Below are 23,678 nucleotides of genomic sequence, written 5' to 3' on the forward strand. Positions count from 1 at the left end.
GCGAATTCGTTCATGTGACGTTGTAGAAAATCTCTTGAGGGTTTTTCTTCTTACATGTTTGTTAATTTTTGTTTCCTTAATTAGCGGCCATTTTTTCAGGCTTAAATAAGAGACCTGCGACTTTTAGCTAAAATTCAAGTCTATATTGGGAGATTAATGCAAACATCCAAATTGCACATGGTAACGGTGTTGAACCAGGAAGTAGAACCTTGCAAAACTGATGAATATTCTTTCTCTGAAAATACGATAACAGTAAAAATGCACGGTTTCTTCTTTAAAGCGTTCCGCATTTGGCAACAACGAAAGTTTATCGATATGTAGATGATTATTTATTGACCTTATTAATCATAGCTTTTCGCCAACGTGCGCTTTTGAAATTTGATAAATGGTGTAAAATGGTATAGTTCTGTTCCCAGAGCAGATAAACATAGTCTCAGTGCTGAATTGTTTCGATAATAAGCTCCCTGAAAATATCTCCTCCTCCCCTGAAACTTACACACAAGAGAATTCTCCTGACAGTAAGCCCGTTCTCCCCAATTTACTGGACTTGCGCCACCTATCTCCCCCCACCCCTCCCCAACCAATTGTAGAACTTGTTATGTACTCATGTCTATCAGGAACCCACTTGCAGTCCCTTGCAATTGAACACGTTAATTTGTTTGTCGAGCTATTTTGCAGTTCCAGTATCAATCAGCAACATCAGAAATCCCTTGCGATATTTGTCGTTGTCAAGTGGTTCGCACATATTTCGGTGGACTTGCTAAGACAGGTTCAGTAAAACTGAACACCTTCAGAATGAGTGGCTATAATCAAAAACCTGTTAAGTAGAGGTTAAACAAAAGCAATGCATCGAACAACCGACCTTTGAGAAACGCACTTTAGAACATGCCAAATGCAAAGGGTGGTCACGGTTTGAGTATATAGTATATACACGTCAGAGTGTGTCTTGATGTTTTGTAGAGGACGGCAAAGAAATGTACCAATGCAAGAATTATGACGCACGTGCACAGCCATTGTTCAGCTCATTAAATCTTTTAATAAGTGACGTTCCCGTTGCCGTTGCCGTCGTGGTTTTCTTAAACTTCCTATTCTAAGGTTCAACACACCATGAAATTATCACAACTTGGTTTTATAAATTAACATAAAGGGGCAGATTCCGACGGCACAAATATCAAACCTTTCAATTTGATTTATGATCTTTTTCATTCCTCGTCATACTACCTTCAGGGCGGAAAAACGTAATAAGCATGCGCGATCGTGTAAGCACGTTTTTCCGCTTGAACATACCACCTATTCTATTACGTTACCAGTCCTAGTTAATATAGCGAGATAGAATTCCACATCTAGCTCTCCCTTACCGGAAGATTTCGTATAATAATTCAGAAATTCTACTCACATATAGAGATATCGAGTTTAATTTTGTTCTATGATAATCTAATATATCACGTTCAACTTTTGCAAAAGAATTTCTTGCTCGTTTTTGTGGAACCAGTAATTTGGTTGGACATCTCCTCAGGAGAGTCTGGCCACGTGAAAAGAGGCAGTATCCCCTGCTGTGGCTCACACCAGTACAAAACTTTTCACTTGCGTTGGTCGCCATTTTGATTTGCAACAAACATTGTTTGTAAGGAAAACCCGGAACTTACGAGGGTACAATAATTTTTTGTTCCGTGTAAAATGAAACATCTTGCGCTATAATTTACTGATCAAATCATAGAACTGCGGGTTCGTTCTAAACGGAATCAGTAGTCGAAAGTTTATATGATTTCCACACAGTTATCTTTAAACCTCTTGACCGTGAATCTTACAGTAATAAAGTTGTCTAGAAAACAGCCCTAAGAAAATACGCGCGCTGATTGGTTAAAAATCGTGTTTCTATAACTCGATGGAAACACAGAACTAGCACAAGCTGTTGACGTAATGATGGCAGGAGCAAAGAGGATTTACATTTTGATGATCAAAGTAAACAAGCTGTTTTTCTTTTCTTCGTCGCGGTGTTTTCGTGAAAGTCTGGGAGAACTCGAAAAAGCTGTGGAAACACTCGCCGCATTTCTCGTTCTCCCAAACTTCCACTCGTGTTTCTATAGCTCGATAGAGACACGGTACATGTTTTCTATTTCTTAAATAATAATTACTAAATTTCACAATCTACAGTTCTCAATAAATTTTAGTAACGGGATCTCCTACACCAAGATTTCTACTTTATGCGCTTTTTTAAAATACTTTGTGATCGACTCAATTTTTACAGAAATTATTTCAATATCAGAGTCCGGAGTTTACGATTTCCTTGGTCGACTTGGTCTGGTTGCTCAACTTCAAAATAGCAGCCAAAACGTTTGAAAACCCAAGTTCGTATCCGAAACTAATAGACCTCTTGCCTAACACTCTTCATTAACACTTCGGAAATAGCCTGCTTCATATACGTCCCAATTTTAATTTTTATTCTTAGTCATTTAAGAACTCTGAAATCGTCATAGCCAAGAGGATGGATGCCAAAACAAAATCGTTATGGAGACCGGAGCCCAATGCAACACCACTGTTTCCATCGGGTTCATCTTTGACCGTTGTCGGCTGGGTATCATTCTTGGTAGTTTGTGGGTTTGCTGGAAGTATTCGAAAAAATAACAAGCAGTTTAATTGTTGTTAGTGGTAGAATTGATCCAACACATTTTCATAAAGTTTAAGGTTATAAAATGAAATCAGCCACATGGTGTTAGATCTAATGAAAAAAATAACTGAATTGAATGAATGAATGAATGAATGAATGAATGAATGAATGAATGAATGAATGAATGAAAGAGTTGACGAACTAACGAGCGAACGAAAGAATGAACGAACGAACAAACGAGTCAACGAACGAACGAACAAACGAACAAACGAACAAGTTAACGAGCGAAAGAAAGAATGAACGAACGAATGAAAAAACGAACGAACGAACAAACGAACAAACGAACAAACGAACAAACGAGTAAACGAACGTAAGAACAAAGGAACAAAAGAACAAACAAACGGGCGAGCGAGCGAACGAGCAAACAAAGGAATGAATAAATGAATGAATGAATGAATGAATGAATGAATGAATGAATGAATGAATGAATGAATGAAACGTTTTTATTATCAAACACAATTCTGGCAGACAGACATGCAATACTCGTTAACTAGTCCCCTGTTCAACTATATTCCACATTATTTATTAAAACGTAGTAAATGATAACATTATACAAACCGGTTGTGGGTGGTAAAGTAGGAAGAACTGCCTCCGTACAATTTGGTTCTGAAGTAAAGAACATGTAAATTTAAGCTGTTAGAGTTACCTTATACGTAACAAAGGTTGAGGTTTGGCTTTAATTTTTAATTGTATCTAGTCAACAAAAGAGCTTCTACGCTACATTTATGCGCAAGGTTTGAATACATTACGCCATGCCCGTGTTCTTATTCGTCCCTAATCTAATGCTGTAAATGCTTATTACACTTATACAATATTTTCCAACACTTTCGGGCGCTTTCCATTCGACCAAAAATTCTTGTTTGATTTCCAGAAAATTTCCAGTTTTGAGTGGAACTGTTGAATGGCCCGCGTCTGGGAAATTTAATAATTCAGATTTTCCGCAAACTTTGGCAGGAAATTTCTGTACTATTTGCTCCCGTTTCAAAGCAGATCGAAATGGAATGCGGCCTTCGTTCTAGGTTCAGTCTCCAGCCGTGGGTGTTTCGGTGCGCCTGCATCTCCATCACGGCGCACCGGAACACCCACGGCTGGGCGGAGTGAGCCTACCTTCGATCCCGGAGGAAGAGGCCCGAAACACGAGGCTAAATAGGCTGTCAGTTTCACATGGAACCATGGCCGCTTTGCTGGAGTTTCCAGAAAATAAAATTTTCGCTACATATTATAAGAAAAAAGCCACTTTCTTGATCACGACTAGTTACGGAAATACGAAATATCTCTTCCTCTAGCTCTACTACTACGAGTATGGGACAAGCGGCTTGTGAAAATAATTACGTGTACGGTAACTGCCAGAAGAGTAAATCCAGTGGCGATAGAGCGGTTTTCAATTGACTGTCGTAAAACCAAAACTTGCCAATCACAAACGACAACGAAAGTAGCTGACGCGAAGCGCGGGAAAACGTGTGCGAACGATGCACGATTGGTTCTGGTTTTACTTCTCATTGCTTGAAAAAGTGGTGCGAGTTTTTTTTAGCCAATTGTTGTACCGTAGCAATGCAAAACCATTAGGTCCTTTGCACGATCCGGTCACATAGTACGGATCGAATTAATTATGCTGGGACGCAAGTTACACAGTGGAACTTCCAAAACATAGGAACTCGGACCAGTCCAGCCCGACTTTCCTTTGTTTTGAAAGTCCGCCTGTGTAACTTGCGTCCCGGCTTAATTAATTCCGTACCATGTGACCGGGTCGTGCAAAGGGCCTATTACTTTCCAACACTCAATTGAAAACTGCTCTAAAGTACTGAGCTATAAAATATCCTACCTGGGCAAAATCCACAAGATTTCTTACAGTGTTCGACCATGTACGGGTCATCGCAAACCTTACCAGAGACATCGGGATCGATTGTGGTTTTGCATTGCCCTGATGGAATTTTATCATAACAAACTGTGAAATGAGACTGTATTAGTACATTTTCAAGGCTAAAATAATACATATCATCATTATGACTAGCTATTTCTTTCCTTTTTAATATAAACTCTTGCTATACTATATGTAAGAAAACAACATAAAATTAAAGCTCAAGTTCAAAAAAAAAGTTGTGTCATGAAGCACATCCTGATCGAAACATAGGGAACTCTTAAGTTATTCGGGTGGAAACATGCTGGTGTGTCATACGAATCACGCTAGCTTAATTCCAGTCATGCAACCAAGCCAAAAACAGCTAGTAAAAAGGAGTTTAAAAAGTAAATACAAACTTTTAAGACAGAACGATTGTTAATCCAGCTCACGCACCAAGCGATCACTAAACTACACACGCTTGTCCCCAGAGGCCGCGCTCCTTTTACATGTAATTGAGGTCCACAGGTTTACATATTAGTTGTATAACTAGTAAGTGCAACCCTCTTTAAATAAAGTTTGATTGATTGATTGATTGATTGGTCAGCACCAAGAATCGCGATCTCTGACCGGACTCAATTTTCTGAGCATACGCAGAGTATTCGTGTCGTGGTCCACGTTCTATAAATAGGGTTACGCCAAATTTTGTCATTTCACGTTGCTGTTTTGTCGAGAACGGAACAGAATGTACTAATAATTATAACGCACGCGAGCACAGCGTTTGTAATGCTCTAAATGTTTTGTTTAGCTTGTGACGGTCCCGTTGCCGTTGCCGTTGCAGTTTGCTTAGGGGTAGCCTGTGTCACAGCCGCCTCTCCCCGGAAAAAAAATCGGCGGCTGTGATACAGGCTACTTAGGGGGCTTTAGCATGACGACGGCGACGCCGACGACGACGACGCCGACGAAGACGCCTTCTAAAACGTGACTTTATATTTTACCTTCGAATGTCGCAACTGTGATGTATAGATCTGTTCAGAGCGCCGATCGGTCGAAAACTTGCTCTACGAAAGCCGAGGAGGGACTTCAGACTTCAGACTTCAGACTTCAGTCCTCAGTCCTCAGTCTTCAGTCGTAGACCGGATCTAATTCTATCCGGTGAGTGTTTTTTAAATCTGTCATCTTGCGTTGTCATGTTTCTTGTCGGAGCCTATAGTGTCCAAATGCGATGTTGACAACGAAATTGCCTAAATACCGCGAGAAAAATGGTTCGTTTTCCTATTATCACACGTGTATCCTCCATACTACGACAATTTACATGAAGACCAAGAGCATCAAATATAGCCGCTTTGCCTAATTTGAATAGCCTCGTTTTTGTGTTTTCAGACGCAGGTTTTTCACATGAAAAGAAGGCTTGGGATGTATAAAGTATTGTTATTCAAATATCATGTACATTTAGACTTTTTTGCAAAGTGTCTATGATCCTGTCGCTTCTTTATTGCTGGCTCCTCTCTTTCTAGACTGCGAGCAGTCTCTCTTTTCCTCGAAAGAACGCAAAACAAGTGAGCGTGTGAGCTTGACTGTGGGCGTGACGTGCGAGCGATGATACCGCGAGCCGCTAGTAGCGCGGGTCCCGCTCCTATATCACCGTTCGCAAGTCACGCTCGGACGCATACTTGTTTTACGTTCTTCCCCACGAACTTTCGAGGAAAAGAGAGACTGCTTGCAGTCTAGAAAGAGAGGAGCGAGCAATAAAGAAGCGACAGGATCATAGACACTTTGCAAAAAAGTCTAAATGTACATGATATTTGAATAACAATACTTTATACATCCCAAGCCTTCTTTTTATGTGAAAAACCTGCGTCTGAAAACACAAAAACGAGGCTATTTAAATTTTGCAAAGTGGCTATATTTGATGCTCTTGGTCTTCATGTAAATTGTCGTAGTATGGAGGATACACGTGTGTTAATAGGAAAACGAACCATTTTTCTCGCGGTATTTAGGCAATTTCGTTGTTAACATCGTATTTGTACACTATAGGCTCCGACAAGAAACATGACAACGCAAGATGACAGATTTAAAAAACACTTTCACCGGATAGAATTAGATCCGGTCTACGACTGAAGTGTGAAGTGTGAAGTGTGAAGTGTGAAGTGTGAAGTGTGAAGTGTGAAGTGTGAAGTGTGAAGTCCGAAGTCCGAAGTCCGAAGTCCGAAGTCCGAAGTCTGAAGTCCCTCCTCGGCTTTCGTATTGCTCAGGATAAATATGCAATTACACCGTTCAATTCCAAAGGAAGATACGAAAAATTAGCCAATACGGTCCATGTTCTCCAAAATACGTAGAACTTGGTCATTTCAAGTTGTTGTTTCACAGAGGACAGGCAAGAGATGTACCAAGATTCAAAACGCACGTGCAGAACCATTGTGCTGCTCATTAAACCTCTTGTTTGGATGGTGACGTTCTCTTGGGCGTGGCGGTCGTGGTTTGCTAAAGCTCCGTCTTGTTAGAACTGAGACGCCAGGTAGATGAGAGGTGGAATTAACTTAGTTCAATGGAGGAGCGACCTCGCCGGGACAAGCTCAAACGTTAAAAGTTTGCATTTATTTGTATCAATTGCAAGCACTTCTGCGACTGAGTGAAACAATAAACCTGTTTTTGTTCTTTGTTAAATGCTTAAATTGCCGTTACGAGAAGTTATAGCTTTCAATATGTTAAAGTTCACGACCACAAGGACAAATGGTGACAGTATTTTTTGTTTTAGGAATGATCTTTGCCTGGAAATGTGGTACAAATAATGTCCACAGTAATGTTCCTGTGTTATTCATGTGGATGAATAACATTTCTATTCACGATAAATCATGTTTAATGAAAAGTTAATTAAATACGCCCTGAAAATTTTGCAGATTAAAAAGGTCTCGTCCACACCACACCAGAGGAATTTCAAAACGAAGATTTCATTCTTAAAACGCATCACTGAATGTTTTCCGTCCACACTGCGCCGGAGAAATTTGAAAACGCAACAATCAGCGGTCATTTTGCATTTGTGTTTGAGGAAAACTCGGTCAAGGGAATCACATGACTATCGTGACGTCATCGTTTTCGAAAAGCTCTGTTTTCAAAATGTTTTCCGTCCACGCTAAAACGCACATTCCTCCGGTTTGAAGAGCGTTTTCGAAAAACTCCGTCGTCGTGACGGATTAGGGTGGACAGAAATCCTAACCGGAGCAATAAAGTTCTGTTTTCAAATAACTCCAGCGTAGTGTGGATGGTGCCTTAGTTCCATAAATTAATAATGAGCATACAAACTGCCGATGTACTTCCCGAAAAAACAAAATACAAAAGCAACATGGACGTCAAGTGAAGCTTGTGCAAAACTAGCTCCCACTTTTAACTTTACTCAGTTGTCGCTGGAGAGGTTTGAACATAGATGTAGTTGTGGTATATACGTCGATTGTAAACAAATTATAATTACTTTGTGATTTTTCAAGAGACCATTATCTTGGCTTTTTATATTGCAAACAGCAAAGAAATGGCAACATATTTCATTGCAGCCATTCACTACCAAGGTTAAAAAAGAGCTTCTTTACGATAATACATAAAGCTGTTTAACGTACCTGCTACGTTTATAGTTAGGTTATGTCCCTCTGCCACGCAAGTGATATTTTTGTTATCGCTTTTAGACACATCGATAATGGACAAAGTTGAAAAGAAGGCATGTGTCTGAGACCGGAATCTTACCCCTGTTAATAAATTAATAAAGAAATAAAACACAAGTTAAAATACATGAATACATGGATGGTAGTCTTAACAGATATAGAAATAAATGAGTAAAAAAATGAATAAAAAATAAACAAACAAACAAATAAATATGAGTGTTTTTAAATGTCAGGACTCAGAAAACTCTAGCAAATATGGCGACTTAAGAAAATCAGTTGAATCTACTTAACTTCCTGCTACTTAGCAAGAAGGCAGACTTCATACACGCTCAAACAGCGCTGCGAAGGATTGTGATTATGAAAAGCAAGGTATAGTAAACACTTGCATAATTGGCCGGCAATATGTTCTCGGTAGGGCTGTATGTACTTCGTCTGACCTTCAACGTTCTCTGATGTAGCTGTATATATCCACGTGACATTCCCAGGCTGATTGCACACTAGCGTTGCGTTACATCCGACCTGAGTGTTGTACGTAACGAAGGAACCTGTTAGAAAAAGGGAAACACTGCATTAGCTCACTAAAGGTCTCTGAAAATTTCTTCAAAAGATTGTCGTTGACGTAAATAATAGCAGGTGAATGGCTATTTTCCCAGCAAAAACACACACACACAGAAAAAAAAAACAAACAAACAAAACAACAACAAAGAAAAAATATGCGAAGGAAATTCGATAGAACTCAAGACTTGGACAACAGACAAGAACTTAATCTTCAAAGGCGGTGGAAAAAAAGTCAATGGTGGTTTGAGACACTCGTTTGACAAAATACCCCGGATCCCTCAGGGTACAAAAATTTAAATAGTGTTTTAATTTTGCTATGATGACTGATAATTTTGATTTTATATTAGGAATGGAACGGATCCAACTACATCGATCCCGTCCCACTCCGCCCCGCTCCGCCCCGCTCCGCCCCGGCCCCCATCCCATGCCTTTCGCGCAGCTGTTCGATAATATCCATGTTCAGCGCAAGTGTTAGCTTGTCCCTACAAAAGGCAAAAATGAGGTTATTCTGCTTTTCCCGGGTACCTCTGTGAAACTTACAAATTTACAATAGATTTTCACATTCATTACCCGTGCAATGTTGGAAAATTCGTTTCCAGAATTGGACTAGTGCGAACTAACGTTGAAATAACACATTTGGTCAGTTTATCACACATTGTAGTCACATTTCTTGATTCATTGGATGAAAGCTTACAGTTAATTCTGGACGTCAGTGTCAGCGACCAGCTTTTGACTGACCTGCTAAACATACACAGTGTACATACAGACACAATTAATCTGCAACGATTATTGAATATGTCTCGATTTAGGCCCACCCAACAGTAGGTAAGACACACGTAAAACAATCATTGGATTGCATTTTGTGATTTCCGGACCTCAGCTTCTGTTGTTTCGGCTGATAACATTAACCCTGACGTTGATTATTCTAGATCCATATCACCAAAAACCTCATCTAATAATCGTTAAGAGGCCGGTATTTGCGAAGTTGAGATTTAAAGTACGAGTATCAATATTGTCTGAACTAGGTAATTGGATTTGTCGCAAAATAGATATAACGGTTTCAATTAGGAAACTGGTTTTCCTGTTACTTAATAGTTTCATAAGCGAATTATAAACTTGAAGGAGAACAATTTCAACGTTGACAACGTAATTAAAACCGATCATTAAAACTTCTGGCATGAACTTGGACATTGTAACAATATCCACACGAGAAACGTACAGTTAGCATATGGTATATTATTACATGATGTCAGGTTTGACAAATGATGCTTCTTTCACGAGGCATAAATTAAAATAGGAAAAAGAAATCCGTTTGTCGCATAAATTAGTGTTCATTGACATTGTACCGGCTCACAAGAGAACTAAGGCTCTACTTGAACTATACTTAATCCATCGACCTGTAAGAGGAATTTACTAGTTGATCGCACCTAGTGCATTAAGGGGTTAAGAATGTGTCTTGTGACAAAAACGGGGATTTTCAGGGTTTCACTTGAAATGAAAACAAAGCGAAGTCAGGAAAAGCTGTTCCCAATATAAAAACTGAGCATATTCCGGTCACCAACATGGTCTTCTCGAGCATTTTCCGAAAGTGATTAGTGCTCGCCTGCTTTGCGAAATTGGCTTTTCACGCAAGGCTATATTTTGGCGAGGCGGCTTTGCTTAAGCGAGCGGAGGATTTCAAATCATGCAGATTATTTGCTAATGGCTTGTCTGTCCTCAAAATGTCACGATATCATCATGATCAACGCTAGCTTTTAGTTCTTGATCAAGAAGTGGGTGTGAAAGTAAAACATGTAATCCTAAAGACGTTGAGCTATCCCCCAGAAGTTAACTGAACAGAACACGCACACTTTTAAGCTGTTTGTTACTAAATGTTACATTAATTTCAATTTGACTGTGCCGGTTGGCTTTGATATTCGTGGATTGAAGCACAGTTCGCTATTGTGTAAAACATCTGTAGAAAGGCTGAACAAATATTTGCCTTTGTATTATCGAGCACAGTTGTCTCAAAAGATCAAAGACTGCAATCAACACAAACCACATATAAATCGCGTAAAACACACAGCTGAAAGTCGAATATTGACTCACCTTCGCCAAATGCAAATGAAATCAAAACAACGACCACAGAAAGGAAGAGCTCATTATTTGCTTTGGCCATCATCGATAGAGCTGATGATTTAAGCATTTCCGCAGTGTTAAAATGTGATGACACAATGCGGGTTTCGAAGCATACCCTTCAACTTGTCAGACACATTTGGAAGCTAATGAAAACACACCGAATGACGAAGATATTGACGACAAGAGCTATTTTCACGCATGTGTCATTGCTCCACAATGGGGAACTTTCAGGGTCATTGAATTATCTACGAGATCTTTTGTTCGTCTGTTCTTACGTATATCGTGATCTTAAACTTACACCGTAATCTGTGATGCGCAATCATTTCAAAGAATGGATTAAAGTTATAGAAAACAATACTCACTTTTGACACTTTTATATTTCAACTTGTTAAAAAAGCTCAGTGACGAGCTGCGGCCTTAGTATGCCAAAAGTATGAAAAATACACAAAGATAATAACAAAAGAGCCATAAATGAGGATTTATTTTTGTCTAGCGTGAAAGCAACTATGATTTTTTTTTAATTATATGACCAGACGACTACCATCAAGGATCAGTAGTTTTCAATGGAAAATGTCTTTGGGTTTTACGCCCTCTGTTGTTACTGAATCATTCACTTGGACTTTGTAATAATATTCTTGACCAGCCAATCGTTGAAACAGTACTACGTAAAAACAAGGGATACAGCTCCCTCAGCATGCCAAAAGAAACAAACAAAAGCAAAGCTTTAACAAACGAGCCCCCTCCCCCCCATCCCACTGATCAAACGAAATTTCTACCATCGTTAAATATAAAGCCGCTAGGCCTTCTCACTCCTTTCAGTATTCACACCCAGTCTTATGTTTCTGTTTGTTTCTCTGGGGTAGGCGGAGAATTTCGCAATACTGCGTGAAATTGAAAAATTCTTTGCGGGATGTGACGCACAAGATAACAATGGAGGTTATTTTTTTTTTCAATTGTGGCAAAGACCAGACTCGAGCGGGCGGTGGAGATCAAACCTAATGGACGCACGCAGAATGAAAACAATTCCAAAAAGCTCAAAACTTTGCCGGATTATAGGTCTAGGTGAGTTTTTTGTTAGAAAAATATTTCTGACTACAATCACATTTTTTGTAAGTGATGACGACGGCTTGACAACTCAAATGTCAGTATTCATCGGTACACCCAGCCCAAGACTTAGGTTTCTCCCCCAAAAATTGCCCATTTTTTTCTTGCTTTCCCACCGAATGAACAGAAGAACACATTTAAATGATGTTCAAATGTAGTGGTAAAAGTAAGTTATATAACCAACGAATTTGAATGATTGCTTGGCAATTTAACTTCAAACAAAATGTTTTAAGAATTGTTTATTTTTCTGATTATTTACCGATTTCAGGGAAACAAAACATAGGTCCGCAATGCGTACACGTGATGTGACTAACGAGTCATTCCGGTTATTCTCTAGCCTACGTGTAGCCGTACCCACCCCCCGAGGAAAAACGGAGGTCTTTCTTTTAGTAGTGGAAACCCGCAGAACGATAACTCGCCGAAATCGCGTTAGATCGGCCCGAGGAGCTGGCAAACAACAAAGAATACAACACAGCAACAGGGTAAGTAGATTTTATTCACAAAATATATGAATAATTGGCTTTTCAAGCAAAGCCGTTGCATACCCATACAAACCTTTATAAATTCAAACCGTTGTAACACAACACCTCCATATGCTGCAAGGCGGGAGTCATGTTTCGCGTGGTCAAATTCGGTCGTTATGTAATAAGACAAGCAATAAACTGCAAGGCTGATACTACGTGAAAAATGTTTCGAGACACCAACATGACAAGAACCGATAAAGTAGGATCGCAACAGTGGACAGCTGTTTCGCCCTTCTTGGGGCTCGTCAGCACTGTGTAGCGAAGATATGTAACGCCAGCCCAACAGCCAACGCACATAAATTGCAAAATGACCCGTGCACTACATCAAGTTCCCTATTTTGAACTCACTTGCGCCCCGAAACACGCGTTGCCACATCACATGTTTCGGGGCGCAAGGAGACAAAGTGTCAAGATTGGTGTTTCGAAAAGCAAAAGAATAAATGTGGCTGGACAAGGCCAGCCTAAACATTTAAACATTCAAACGTATGGCCAGTACCATGCTTAAAAAACGCAGCGTATCGGATCTAAAAAGGGATCAGTTTTCGTTTCTGGGCAACCGACCTCGGTTCTGAAAAACTGTCCTCGGAAAAAAATCTGTCCTCGGTTACAGAATGTACGGTCGGTAAACTGTCCTCGGTTGTTGTCCACGTAACGTCCACGGTATTAACCGAGCCTGGGATTCACGAACCGACTTCATTTTATAAACCGTACAGGGTTGCCTTTATCCGACCTCGGTTTTGTGTTGTTTCATAACCGTGCTCGGTTTCCAGATTACGTCCACGGTGATAACCGCCGACCCTACAGAATACACAAACCGTATTCGGTTTTGATTTTACATTAAACCGAGCTCGGTTGCCCAGAAACAAAAACTGATCCCTTTATTGAAACACGTTTCGCCTAAGAACTAAGTAAGCTCGATCAAAATACGAACGCGCATGCAGCAAGAAAAAATAAACTAAACTAAATTACATTGTTACATTTGTGATACAGTGAAGTCTCTCTAAAATGGACACTCAGGGCTGGTCCCTACCTTAGTTACAGGCCCTTGACAACGAGGGACGTTTGAGCAGCGTGTTTTTGATGAGGTTATGTCAGACTGGAATAAATATGTGAACCATGGAAGTAAATAGAACTTTGGAAGCAGTTTTTGTATAAAACTGACAAATTCACCCGTTTTCAACTTGAAACCTGTCAACATTTGATATTGGAACCTAAATGTGCAATTCACGTCCTGGCTTCAGTGACAATGTGCAAGTAATTTTTGCCGTATAATGATCCAAGGTTCAAGCGGATAATGACCGTGGACAGAGGTTTGTCGCTGAGTGACTGCAACCTTAAAATCAAATAAAATATGTGAAGTTTGAACTGGGCTTTACCTGCAACACTTTCCATCGTTATTAACCGTACAGCAGACTTTATCATTCTTTCCATCGTTGGGGCCTGGGCAATAATTTCGGAAGAAAGTTGCATCGTCTCTACATGTAAAACCTCCGGGCAGAAAACATGCTGGACCGTTCCAAAAACAACAGCGGGTCCGTTCAGTAGGGTCGAAGAACCTAGCCTGGGACGTGTAATTCTTTAAAGTTCGTTTAGCGGGGCACTGTGTTATGCTACGCACTGCCGATCAAGATTACAAAATGTTAACAGCAACAATGACTGACCTACGAGTAGTTTTTTACTGTTACGTCAACGGGAACGACAAAATATCCTGTTGTTTTAGTCTCCCAGGAATTTCCAGCACTTAGATTATAGCTATCGCAATATTGGTTATTTACCGGCAAGGCTATTTTATTTAACATTTAGTTCCCGTTCCTCGTCGCTTCAATAAATAATGTTAACTCTCACCGGCGGCGAAAAACCTAACTCTAACCACGAAATGCGGGCGACATTTCCGATTTCTTCAATGAATTTTAAAAGATCGAGGTGTTTTTTTCTCTCGATCGCCTTCTTTTCGCTCGTCCCCAACTACCGAAAGCCTGGAACAGGCTTGTCAATATAGGGGAGTTATCGCTCAAGTTTTTGTTAACTGAATAGTTCTTGCACTAGAGGGAATATTACTTTCAATGTGTTGGAACTCTAGAGTAATAATTTTCGTTACAATAGCAAAACTCAATGACCGATGTTTTCTGTTATTACGGCCGCCATGTTGGTGTCCCTGGAAAGGACACCAACATTGCCAGATTTCATATCGTGAGGGACTGGGTACGAGTCTGTAAATTATGGGATTAGCAACTATTGATCCACATAGTCATAAAGAGCAGACCATGTTTTACAAAATCCCCAGGTTTGGTGTAAATAGACCCAATGGTAAGCAAGATACAGCCATTTGAAAATGTCAAAATTTACAAAGAAATGTATAGCCATCCGGACGCTGTCCGAGCGCAGCGTCCGGATGGGCATACATTTCTTTGTTCATTTTGACGTTTTTAAATGGCTGTATCTCGGTCAAAACTAGCCTGATTAACACCAAACTTGGGGATTTTGTGAATCTCGGTGTGTTCTTTCTGACTAATAGATCAATAGTTGCTTATCCCATAATTTACAGACTCGTACCTAGTCCTTCACGGTATGAAATCAGGCAATGCCTGGCTATGTTTTGGAGCTCGAAGGGGTGGTGTGATTTACATATATTTGAGCTATCGCTGATAAACTTGCATAGGGTGAAGTATTTGAAAGAAGCTTTTCATTTTTTGGTTTCAAGAACTTTGCTGCTTGGTCACGTGACTTGCCATACCCAATTGTTTATATAAATTTGAATCCAAATTTACAATAGTTTGCAGTTGTAATGCTTGACTAATTTTGATTTATGCGAATGGCTATAACCACCAAGTTTAGAGAATTAATTGGGGTTTGATAAATTTATTTCTTTTGTTTCAATTACAACGTATAACCATTGGAGAGGGACTGGGGCTAGGCAAATAGGAAATAACGACAAAAGAACAAAACATTTTCAGAATCCCCGTTTAGACTGACAATATATACTTAGGTAAGGTAAAGGTTTTGAAAGAAAATAAACGAGTGTTTTTTTTAGTTCGTTTACATCTTGAAACTTAAATGATCATATTTATTTTAATTTAGGGCGTGGTCAATCACGTGACCACTTAAGTCGAGTAAATTGTCGGAAAAAAAACATTTTACATTTATAGAAACGTTTTTAGGAAAAACGGAAGAAATCTAGAGAAAATGGCCAATGTTTCAGATATAAGTGAGACCCATGCCTTATTAAATTCAAGTCAGCATGGTAGACAACAGGCAGGCTGACCATCCTATAAACAACAGTGTGTCCTTTCAGGAGGGTCAGACAGCCCAGGACACGTGTATGAATCGTTGTAAGGTCCTAGACATCGTGTTATGTTTAGACCACGCACTGCTGATCAAGAAAAGGAAAAGTTCACAACCGAACAATTGAAGACAATGAAAGTACGGGAATATGTTTGCCGAGCCTTTCTGTTCTGAGTAAAAAGCTTAAGTCGCACTCGGGTCAACTTCCCAATGGGGTATCTTATCCTAACTTTTTTCATAACACGAAGCCATACCAATAGCATTGCTACTCACGCAACATGGCCGTCACGCAACATGACTGAATGGCGCTGTTTCATCTTTGTTTACTGTAACTACCTGAAACCCGAAAAGGATCGTAAAACCGTGTACCGACATTCGGTACTTAAATCCATTCCTCGGGTTAAGGGAATGTCCCATGACCACAATTCAAAATTAAAATTACCGAAACAGCGAATGAAAAATTTCTGAACCCTAAACTGTCCTTGGTTCACTCAATCTGAAGTCCTTCAACTACATTTTGGCCAGTTCCTCTGCTTCCTCTGAGATCAGTGGACTGTCTAGAGGTGTCCATGAAGAGCAGTCAGATTGTAGTTTAACTGGCTCGTGTAAGATAGAGCGGTTTTCAATTGAGTGTCGTAAAACCAAACCCAAACCAATCACTTACCAATTAGACTACTCAGCCAATCTCAAGCCGTAGTAAAACCAAAACCAAAACCAAAGTACAGGATTCCCTGTGAGTGCGGCAAAGTCTACATCGGGGAAACAGGGAGATCTATGCAGGAGAGGATCAAAGAACACGACAGGGATATACGACTCGCCCGAACCCAGACCTCCGCCGTTTCTGAACACACCCACGAGACCGGCCACTATCCTATCTGGAAGGGTCAAGGAAGCTATTCACATAAGACTTCACCCTAACAACATCAACAGGGATAGTGGAATTGAAATTCCTGAAGCATGGATACCCACGATCAAGAAACACAACAACAGGAGAACGGTACAACAGCGGACCACTGAGGGAACAGCTACTCGCCGGAATAATGGAACAATAGGAGGATCGAAATGCACCAATCACAGCCGACCTTTGTGATATAAATGATACCGTGCAATCAGTCGACCTTATCGCCTGAAGAAGACTAGCAGTAAGCCGTCGAAACGTCGCGATCTACATCTCAAGTGACTACATCGTGAGACAAACGATAATACACTTTATTAAAACCAAAGTAATCGTGGAATTACTTTCGACACTCAAATGAAAGCCGCTATATATGATCAATAACAAATATCGAAGCTTAACTGTGGCAACGAAAATCAGGATAACAAATATGTCGTACAAACGACGATGCGCCATCATTTTTTTTTTTGATGAAGTCAGCGTAAAGTGATGCAAAACGCATCAGGGAAATAGTCAGTAATATTACAGAAAGGATGTGAAAATATCTTTAGAATGACTCACTATCATAGTACTGATGTGGTCACCATTTAGTCACAGTCACATCACCCTCTTACGCCTCGTCACGTCACATCATGCGGAAACAGTTTCCATTTCAAAATTGCTAAATATTGTGACTCGAGTCCATAATTTTGAATATTTGAATCAAATCAGCTTATAAAGGAAGGAGCTATACTGAGGTGAAGAGAGAAGATTAGCGAGGTATTCGTGCCGTAGTCAATTTGAAGGCAGAGGAATGATCCTATGCACGTCGTCGCTGCGTATCTGACGCGCTGTCACAAACAGGAACTAAGTGTGACGCCGACCAAGAATCTCCAGAATTGAGCAATATGCCATTTAGCTTCACCCCCTAAAACAGACTTAAATTCCTAATTATGACCGTCGCTATTATTTTCGTCATTATGGCGCGAAATGTTTTCCCAACCCGTTTCAGCCGCGAAACAAACTTTCTCATAATATCTTAGTAACACTAATATATTATGGAATTTAAAAAACAATTTATAGAATATTCAAATTGAGACAAACATACACAAGTAATAATATCACGTAGGAGTACCATATTGAGAAATAAATCATTACATGTGCCACACTGTGAACATTTAATCTAAAGGTTGAAAGTAAAGTAAAGTTAGAAAGTTAACTCTTGTAACAAATGTGCTGGCAATGGTCACAAAAATTGCAAATGCTTACAATTTGACAATTGTTACTAAGTAAATAGACGTCATTGGTACCAGAAATAACTGTAAAGTAATAATAAGAAAATGATTTTTTTTATAATAAAATGCTGCAAAATGGCACTATTATATTGGCAAAATGGTATTATTATTACTCCTATTATTCTTGAAATTTATATTCTAGCATACTACCAGAGACGCCTGCATGAAATCACGAATAATTTCATCAAGGTAGTTACATCCTCGTTTCCAGTGTGTTTTTTCCTTCCGTTCAACAGAAGAAGGTAAAGCTTGAGGTCCTTGAGCGGTGTTGACAGAACACGTACACAGTTTATGACGAGACCGCGGGGTCGATCTGGGAAACGATACTCTGAAATCGGAGAAATGTGAAAACGCAACAATCACCTGCCATTTCGGTCTCGCCCATGCGGGCAAATTTCATGATTGTGGTAACGTCATCGTTTTCAAAAAGCTTCGTTTTCAAAATGTTTTCTTTTCACACTAAAACACAAAGCCGGCGGTCTCAAATTCCTCCAGTTTGGAAAGCGTTTTCGAAAAGCTCCGTTTTCGTGAGGCAAGGCCTGACCGGAGAAATATAGCTCCGTTTTCAAATCGGTCCGTGTAAAAAGCAGGCTGCAGACTGCAGACTGCAGACCGGGGGTAAAATGCAGACTGAGGGTAAAATACAGATTGCAGACTGCAGACCAGGGGTAAAATGCAGACTGAAGGCAAAATAAAGTATTAATAATAAAAAACACGAGGGTCAAATCCGGATCAAATGAAGACTTCGGAGTGTTCTTACGCGTGCCTGTAATTTTTTTCCAAAATCCCGAAAACTCAAACCAAAAGGCGTTTCCTAGCCTTAGTCAAACATTATCTTATCAACTTCGAGTTCTTGACCTCCCCATTTTGTTGAAGCAAGTTTCCCACAAGGGCCCGAACTAATCGTAATTCTACGCATCTTACCTTTGTTTTCGAGTCGGTTATTTGTTTACGCGATTAGGTCTGGGACCGACCAACTCTTCCAGCGCATTACCTTCATCCTGTTTTCATCGACAAAGTATTAATAACGTTCAAACCACTGCGTATCTTAGCTGCTTCAAATGGCTTTGGAATTGTTCGGAACACAAGGCAAGCTAAACACGACAGCACAACAACAGGGCAAGCTAAACTTGTAGGTATCGAGCCTAGTTTGTGAAAGACATTCAATCTTTGTACTCGACATTTTACGGGTACGAACACTCTTTATTTTATCCTTATGACTCGTTTTTATTATTAATATTTTATTTTACCCTTATTCTGCATTTTACCCCTAGTCTGCAGTCTGCAGTCTGCATTTTACCCTCAGTCTGCATTTTAGCCTCGGTCTGCAGTCTGCGTTTTACACTGACCGGTTTTCAAATTCCTTCAGCATACGTAGTGTGAACGCCGCCTGAATCGCACGTACCTGCTGTGTACCACAAAAACGTGCTGCTTGAATACAAAACTAGTGAGACAATCTCGGATAGTGCAGAGTGTATTTACGGCTCTGATACAGAAGTTACATAGGTCCTCACCCATGCCGTTCTCTATGAGCGGAATATGAGCGGACAAAAAAACTTGATAAGCCATAATCTTTGCAGTGTGTATGTTTCATGTTTATGTTTTCTTTCAAGGTCAAAAAATAAGTTACAATAACCGTTTGTCGAGACGGTTTTAAAAGTCATTGCAGCAAATGTGACAATGTACTTTTCACGCCAACGTTTGTAACTTGATACTTTTGTTTTCCTCGCCAATGTGTGCAACAAGATACCTTTGTTTCCACGAAAATATAAGAAAGATTTGTATTTTTTACTCACTGCTGGAGATGAATGGAAAATAAAAGTGAAATATCTGCTGAAAAGTCGCAGAGGAACGATTTTGTTTTATTCAAAGCGCAAAGTTTCATTTCACTAATAAACAAGAACTAATCTAATTATCAAATAGGGGAACTGACGTTACCTGAAATATAGCTATTATCCCCGGCCCAAACGAGAGTGTGGTATAACTCAAAAAATAAAAAAAAGCGGGATCTGAACTCGAGAACGGAGTTTATCACGCTAGCAAAGTTAGAACGTATGCGTCTAACATGTCATGTTAATTCTACCAAAAGGAAAAGCACTCAACGTTCGTAACATATCACTCTCGTCCCCAGTGGCCGCGCTCCATTTGGTCAGCAACAAGAATCGCGACCTCTGGGATCAACCTCTGGGAAGGTCCAACACCGGAAGTCTGCGATTCACGGACTTCCTGTCACTCTGCGCATGCTCAGAGTCAAATCTGACAAATCTGATTGGCTGAGAAAGCGAAACGATTACTCTGCGCATGCTCCAAAAATTGGACCTTAACAGAGGTCGCAATTCTTGGAGCTGGCCAAAAGAAGCGCGGCCTCTGGGGACGAGAATGCTAAGATGTAGTCGACTTTGACGATAACTAATCGGCGCATGCGTTTGGAGCAAATTTCTTTTGTTCTTAAGAGAATAGCACCACAAGGGTAGCATGAGATTTGCAAAACCACATATATTTTTGTCAAGTTATCAGTGAAAGAAACGTAAGTACGACACGTTTTGCGTAATGCACACGAGTACCTATAGTTACCCCACCCAGCCCCCTTACCGCAAGGCTAATTGATTAATTGAAATTAATTAATAAAACAAACATTACAGTTTACACCTTATTGTGTTGGTGCTTAGTGCCTTACGGAACAGCAGCCCCCTAAACCATCCCAATAGTGCACTCTGCACTAAAAAGCACGCCCGTCTCATGGTGGGCTAAAAGGGAGCTTAAGAAACCACGACGGCGATGCCGAGAACAACGTCGATTAAAAATTGATTTTATATTTTTCCTACGAATCTCGCGGTACCCTAAAGTCATCTACTTTGTTTATCACTGTCAAAGCTATCACGAAACTGAATGAATTCGAAATAAAAATTTAAAAGAATTAGCCGTCGTGGTTCAGGGAGCTTAAGAAAACCACGACGACAACGGCAACGGCAAGGTCACTAAACAAAAAGTTTAATGAGCAAAACAATGGCTGTGCACGTGCGTTATAATTCTTGGTACATTTCTTTGCCGTCCTTCGCAAAACAAGGAACGTGAACTGACCAAGTTCTGCGTTGTCTGGAGAACATAATATTAGACACGACACGAAACTCTTTCTCCTTCATATTTGCTCATCATGGTGATTAACATTTCGGCCAGCGCGCGAGAGAAGCGTTCTATCAGTCTAGATGTTACTATATATTACTATATTTTTAAAAACGTAGGCCAGATTTGAGAGCTGTGGAGATCAAGAGCAATGGAGGGGTAGAGAATGAAAACAATTAGAAAAAGTTCAAAATTTTCCGGAGTGTAAGTCTAGTGAAACTATTAGAAAAATATCTGTAACTGCAATCACTTTTTTTTTTAAATTGATGAGCTTTCACATGTTTTATGTTTTCTTACATAATAAATATTGATTGTATAATACTGTATTGTATTGTATACAGTCGAACCTCTCCACAGCGGCCACCTTGGAGACAGGGGAAAAGTGGCCGTTGCAGGGAGGTGGCCGTTATGGGGAGATAAGGGTGTAATATCGCACCTGTTTTTTTTAAATATTGTTCATTGTAACATATCAGAAGATGTGATAAGTTTCTGAACATATAAATACGTAACACAATGAGAACATATATCAATTGAATAAAATAGAAAACAAACAGAAACAGAGACAAACGACACGCAGAACGAATCAAGTTACGTGAACTTTTACAATAAAAAATGTTGATTTTATACACCATTCTTTAGTCGCTAATAAACTGGCTTTTGTCTAGACGTTATTGTGGCGGTTGCGACGCGCCTTAGTGGCCGTTGGCTTTGTGGAGAGGAAGCCGTTTTAGAGGCTTCCTCTTTAAATATTGTAAGTTATTGTGGTGGCCGTTAGTGGAGGTTTGACTGCACAATTGTTTATTGCAATCAAAATACTTTCAAAAACAGAAACCAAACATAGACAGAGACCAAGGTGTGGCTCACATTATTATCGCTGTTATTGAGATAGGACCGTTGCAGAGGTTCAATAAGCACTCAATGACTGACCCCAAGGGAAACAGTGAGTTTTGTTTCTCCGAGACCCTCAGTGTTCTCCAAGGCGAAGCCGAGGGGAACAGTGAGGTCGAGGGGAAACAAAACTCACCGTTTCCCGCGGGACCAGTCATTAAGTGTTTTGTTATACCTCCCAACTCAAAAATAGAGACAAACTGCGAAGAAATCGTTTGCTTGACACCGGCTGGCTCACAAATTTGCCGCGGTTTCAAAAAGCAAGACCTGATCACGTGCGAGTCGAAAGTTCAAGTTGTTTCCCTGGGGAGTTAGTGAGCTTTGACCCACGACACATGACTCGTTCTCCTCCATATCGAAAAACGTTTTTGAGTTGGGAGGTATAACAAATAATGTTGAGGCAAACTTCGGAGAAATAAGCTTTTACTCCAACACTCTCTTCAATTTATTACTTGTCCTTTATTTTCACTGATCTTTTCAGTTACAGCAGTCAGCAACTCTTGACAACTATTGATCTTGACTGATTTTATCAACTAAAAGAAGTTCACTTCTCGCGTTCCTTTTAAAGGAACAACCACATGAAACATCAATCAACTGTCAATATGTCATTTTCTTAATTTTAGGCTAACCTAATATAGCATCCGCACATCGCACGGACTACTACCGCGAAAGCGCGCAAAGCTACTTAGCAAATAATCCTACAGGTAGTTGAGCAAAATAAGGTAACGTAAGTAATATTCAAGTGACAATCTTTGTTTTTATAGATTTAAACTTAAGAGACTATACTAAGTTTAAAAGTAAAAGTTGTTGTTAAATATTTGTTACAGCATAAGTGTTACAAGAATAAGATTGCACCATTCCACCTCTGTGGGTTGACCTTTGTTAAATTCTGGACCTGCTTAGTTCAGTCCATTTTATTAATTGTACATGATCTGAAGTATAAACATATTCAAGGAGTTATCATTATGTTGCTTGTGGTGTGGACACAATTTCTTTTTGTCTTTGTGCAAGGTGTAAGAAGATACTAATTTGACTCTAATTTCAACCAAACAACCGAATTTCAATGGCCAAAAAGGTCTACAAAATGAATAAGGTTTTGCTAGCAAATGTGGAAACAAATTTCTGATAAGTTATGGAATCTAGAATCACTATTTCCAGGAAGAGTGGTTTCAGAAACTGAACCTCACTAAAATTTTATTATCTCGATTGGCACCCGTAAGAAACTGGTCAGATAAAGGTAACGCTGTAAATACAGCTGGAAAATTCCGGAAAAATAATGGTGCTCAATGGAATAGGAATGAACTAAAGTTTTCCTTCTAAAGTATCAGCTGCATAATAACATAATATGAGGAGAAGGTATAATTTGATCTATACCGAAACAGAAAATCAAGTAACCTTTATTAAATACCCTGAAATATCCCACGATCATATTATCCTGCACCAAAAACAAGTTTTCCCTTAATAATTCAATAAATACCAGTGGCGGATCCAGACTTTCAGCTAAGGGGAGGGCCCGGTTTAGTTTTACTTGCCCTGCCGGCTTTTCTTCCTTCAATCATTTCTTCTTTTTTCACCCAAAATAAGGGAGGGGGGGGGGGAAAGGGGGCGGGGACCGGGGCCCCCGGGCCCCTCTCCTAGATCCGCCAAGGAATACTAGAAAGAGATATCCAATACATTCTTGCTTGCATTTTATTCTTTAACAAAGAGTAAATGTATGGACCGTCCGCAGGGACAAAAAAAGTGGCCGTTGCAGA

The 23,678-nt window shown here is 39.9% G+C and overlaps 1 protein-coding gene across 2 annotated transcripts; it reads right to left on the bottom strand.

Moving 5' to 3' along the window:
- Positions 1-211: 211 nt before the first annotated feature.
- LOC145479569 (uncharacterized) lies at positions 212-12,264 on the bottom strand. 2 transcript variants are annotated; one of them, XM_081457966.1, is made up of 6 exons: positions 10,805-11,211; positions 8,596-8,703; positions 8,117-8,242; positions 4,491-4,613; positions 3,227-3,274; positions 212-2,603 (listed from the first exon to the last, which is right to left on the bottom strand). In XM_081457966.1, exons 1-6 carry the CDS (start codon positions 10,899-10,901, stop codon positions 2,446-2,448), a joined length of 660 nt encoding a protein of 219 aa, XP_081314092.1. In that variant the 5' UTR covers positions 10,902-11,211; the 3' UTR covers positions 212-2,445. The 2 variants fall into 2 exon arrangements, with proteins under 2 accessions (XP_081314092.1, XP_081314093.1); XM_081457967.1 differs by lacking the exon at positions 212-2,603 and having other exon boundaries at positions 2,612-3,274; positions 4,491-4,589; positions 10,805-12,264.
- Between the last annotated feature and the right edge of the window lie 11,414 nt (positions 12,265-23,678).

Source organism: Orbicella franksi, chromosome 2 (assembly GCF_964199315.1).
Source record: "Orbicella franksi chromosome 2, jaOrbFran1.1, whole genome shotgun sequence".
Taxonomy (NCBI): Eukaryota; Metazoa; Cnidaria; class Anthozoa; order Scleractinia; family Merulinidae; genus Orbicella; species Orbicella franksi.

Coding starts and splice junctions, on each gene's coding strand:
- LOC145479569 (XM_081457966.1), bottom strand. CDS start 10,901: ATGCTTAAATCATCAGCTCTATCGATGATGGCCAAAGCAAATAATGAG. Junction 8,243..8,595: donor TACATCAGAGAACGTTGAAG/GTCAGACGAAGT, acceptor ATTTATTAACAG/GGGTAAGATTCCGGTCTCAG. Junction 4,614..8,116: donor CCTAACTATAAACGTAGCAG/GTACGTTAAACA, acceptor CTCATTTCACAG/TTTGTTATGATAAAATTCCA.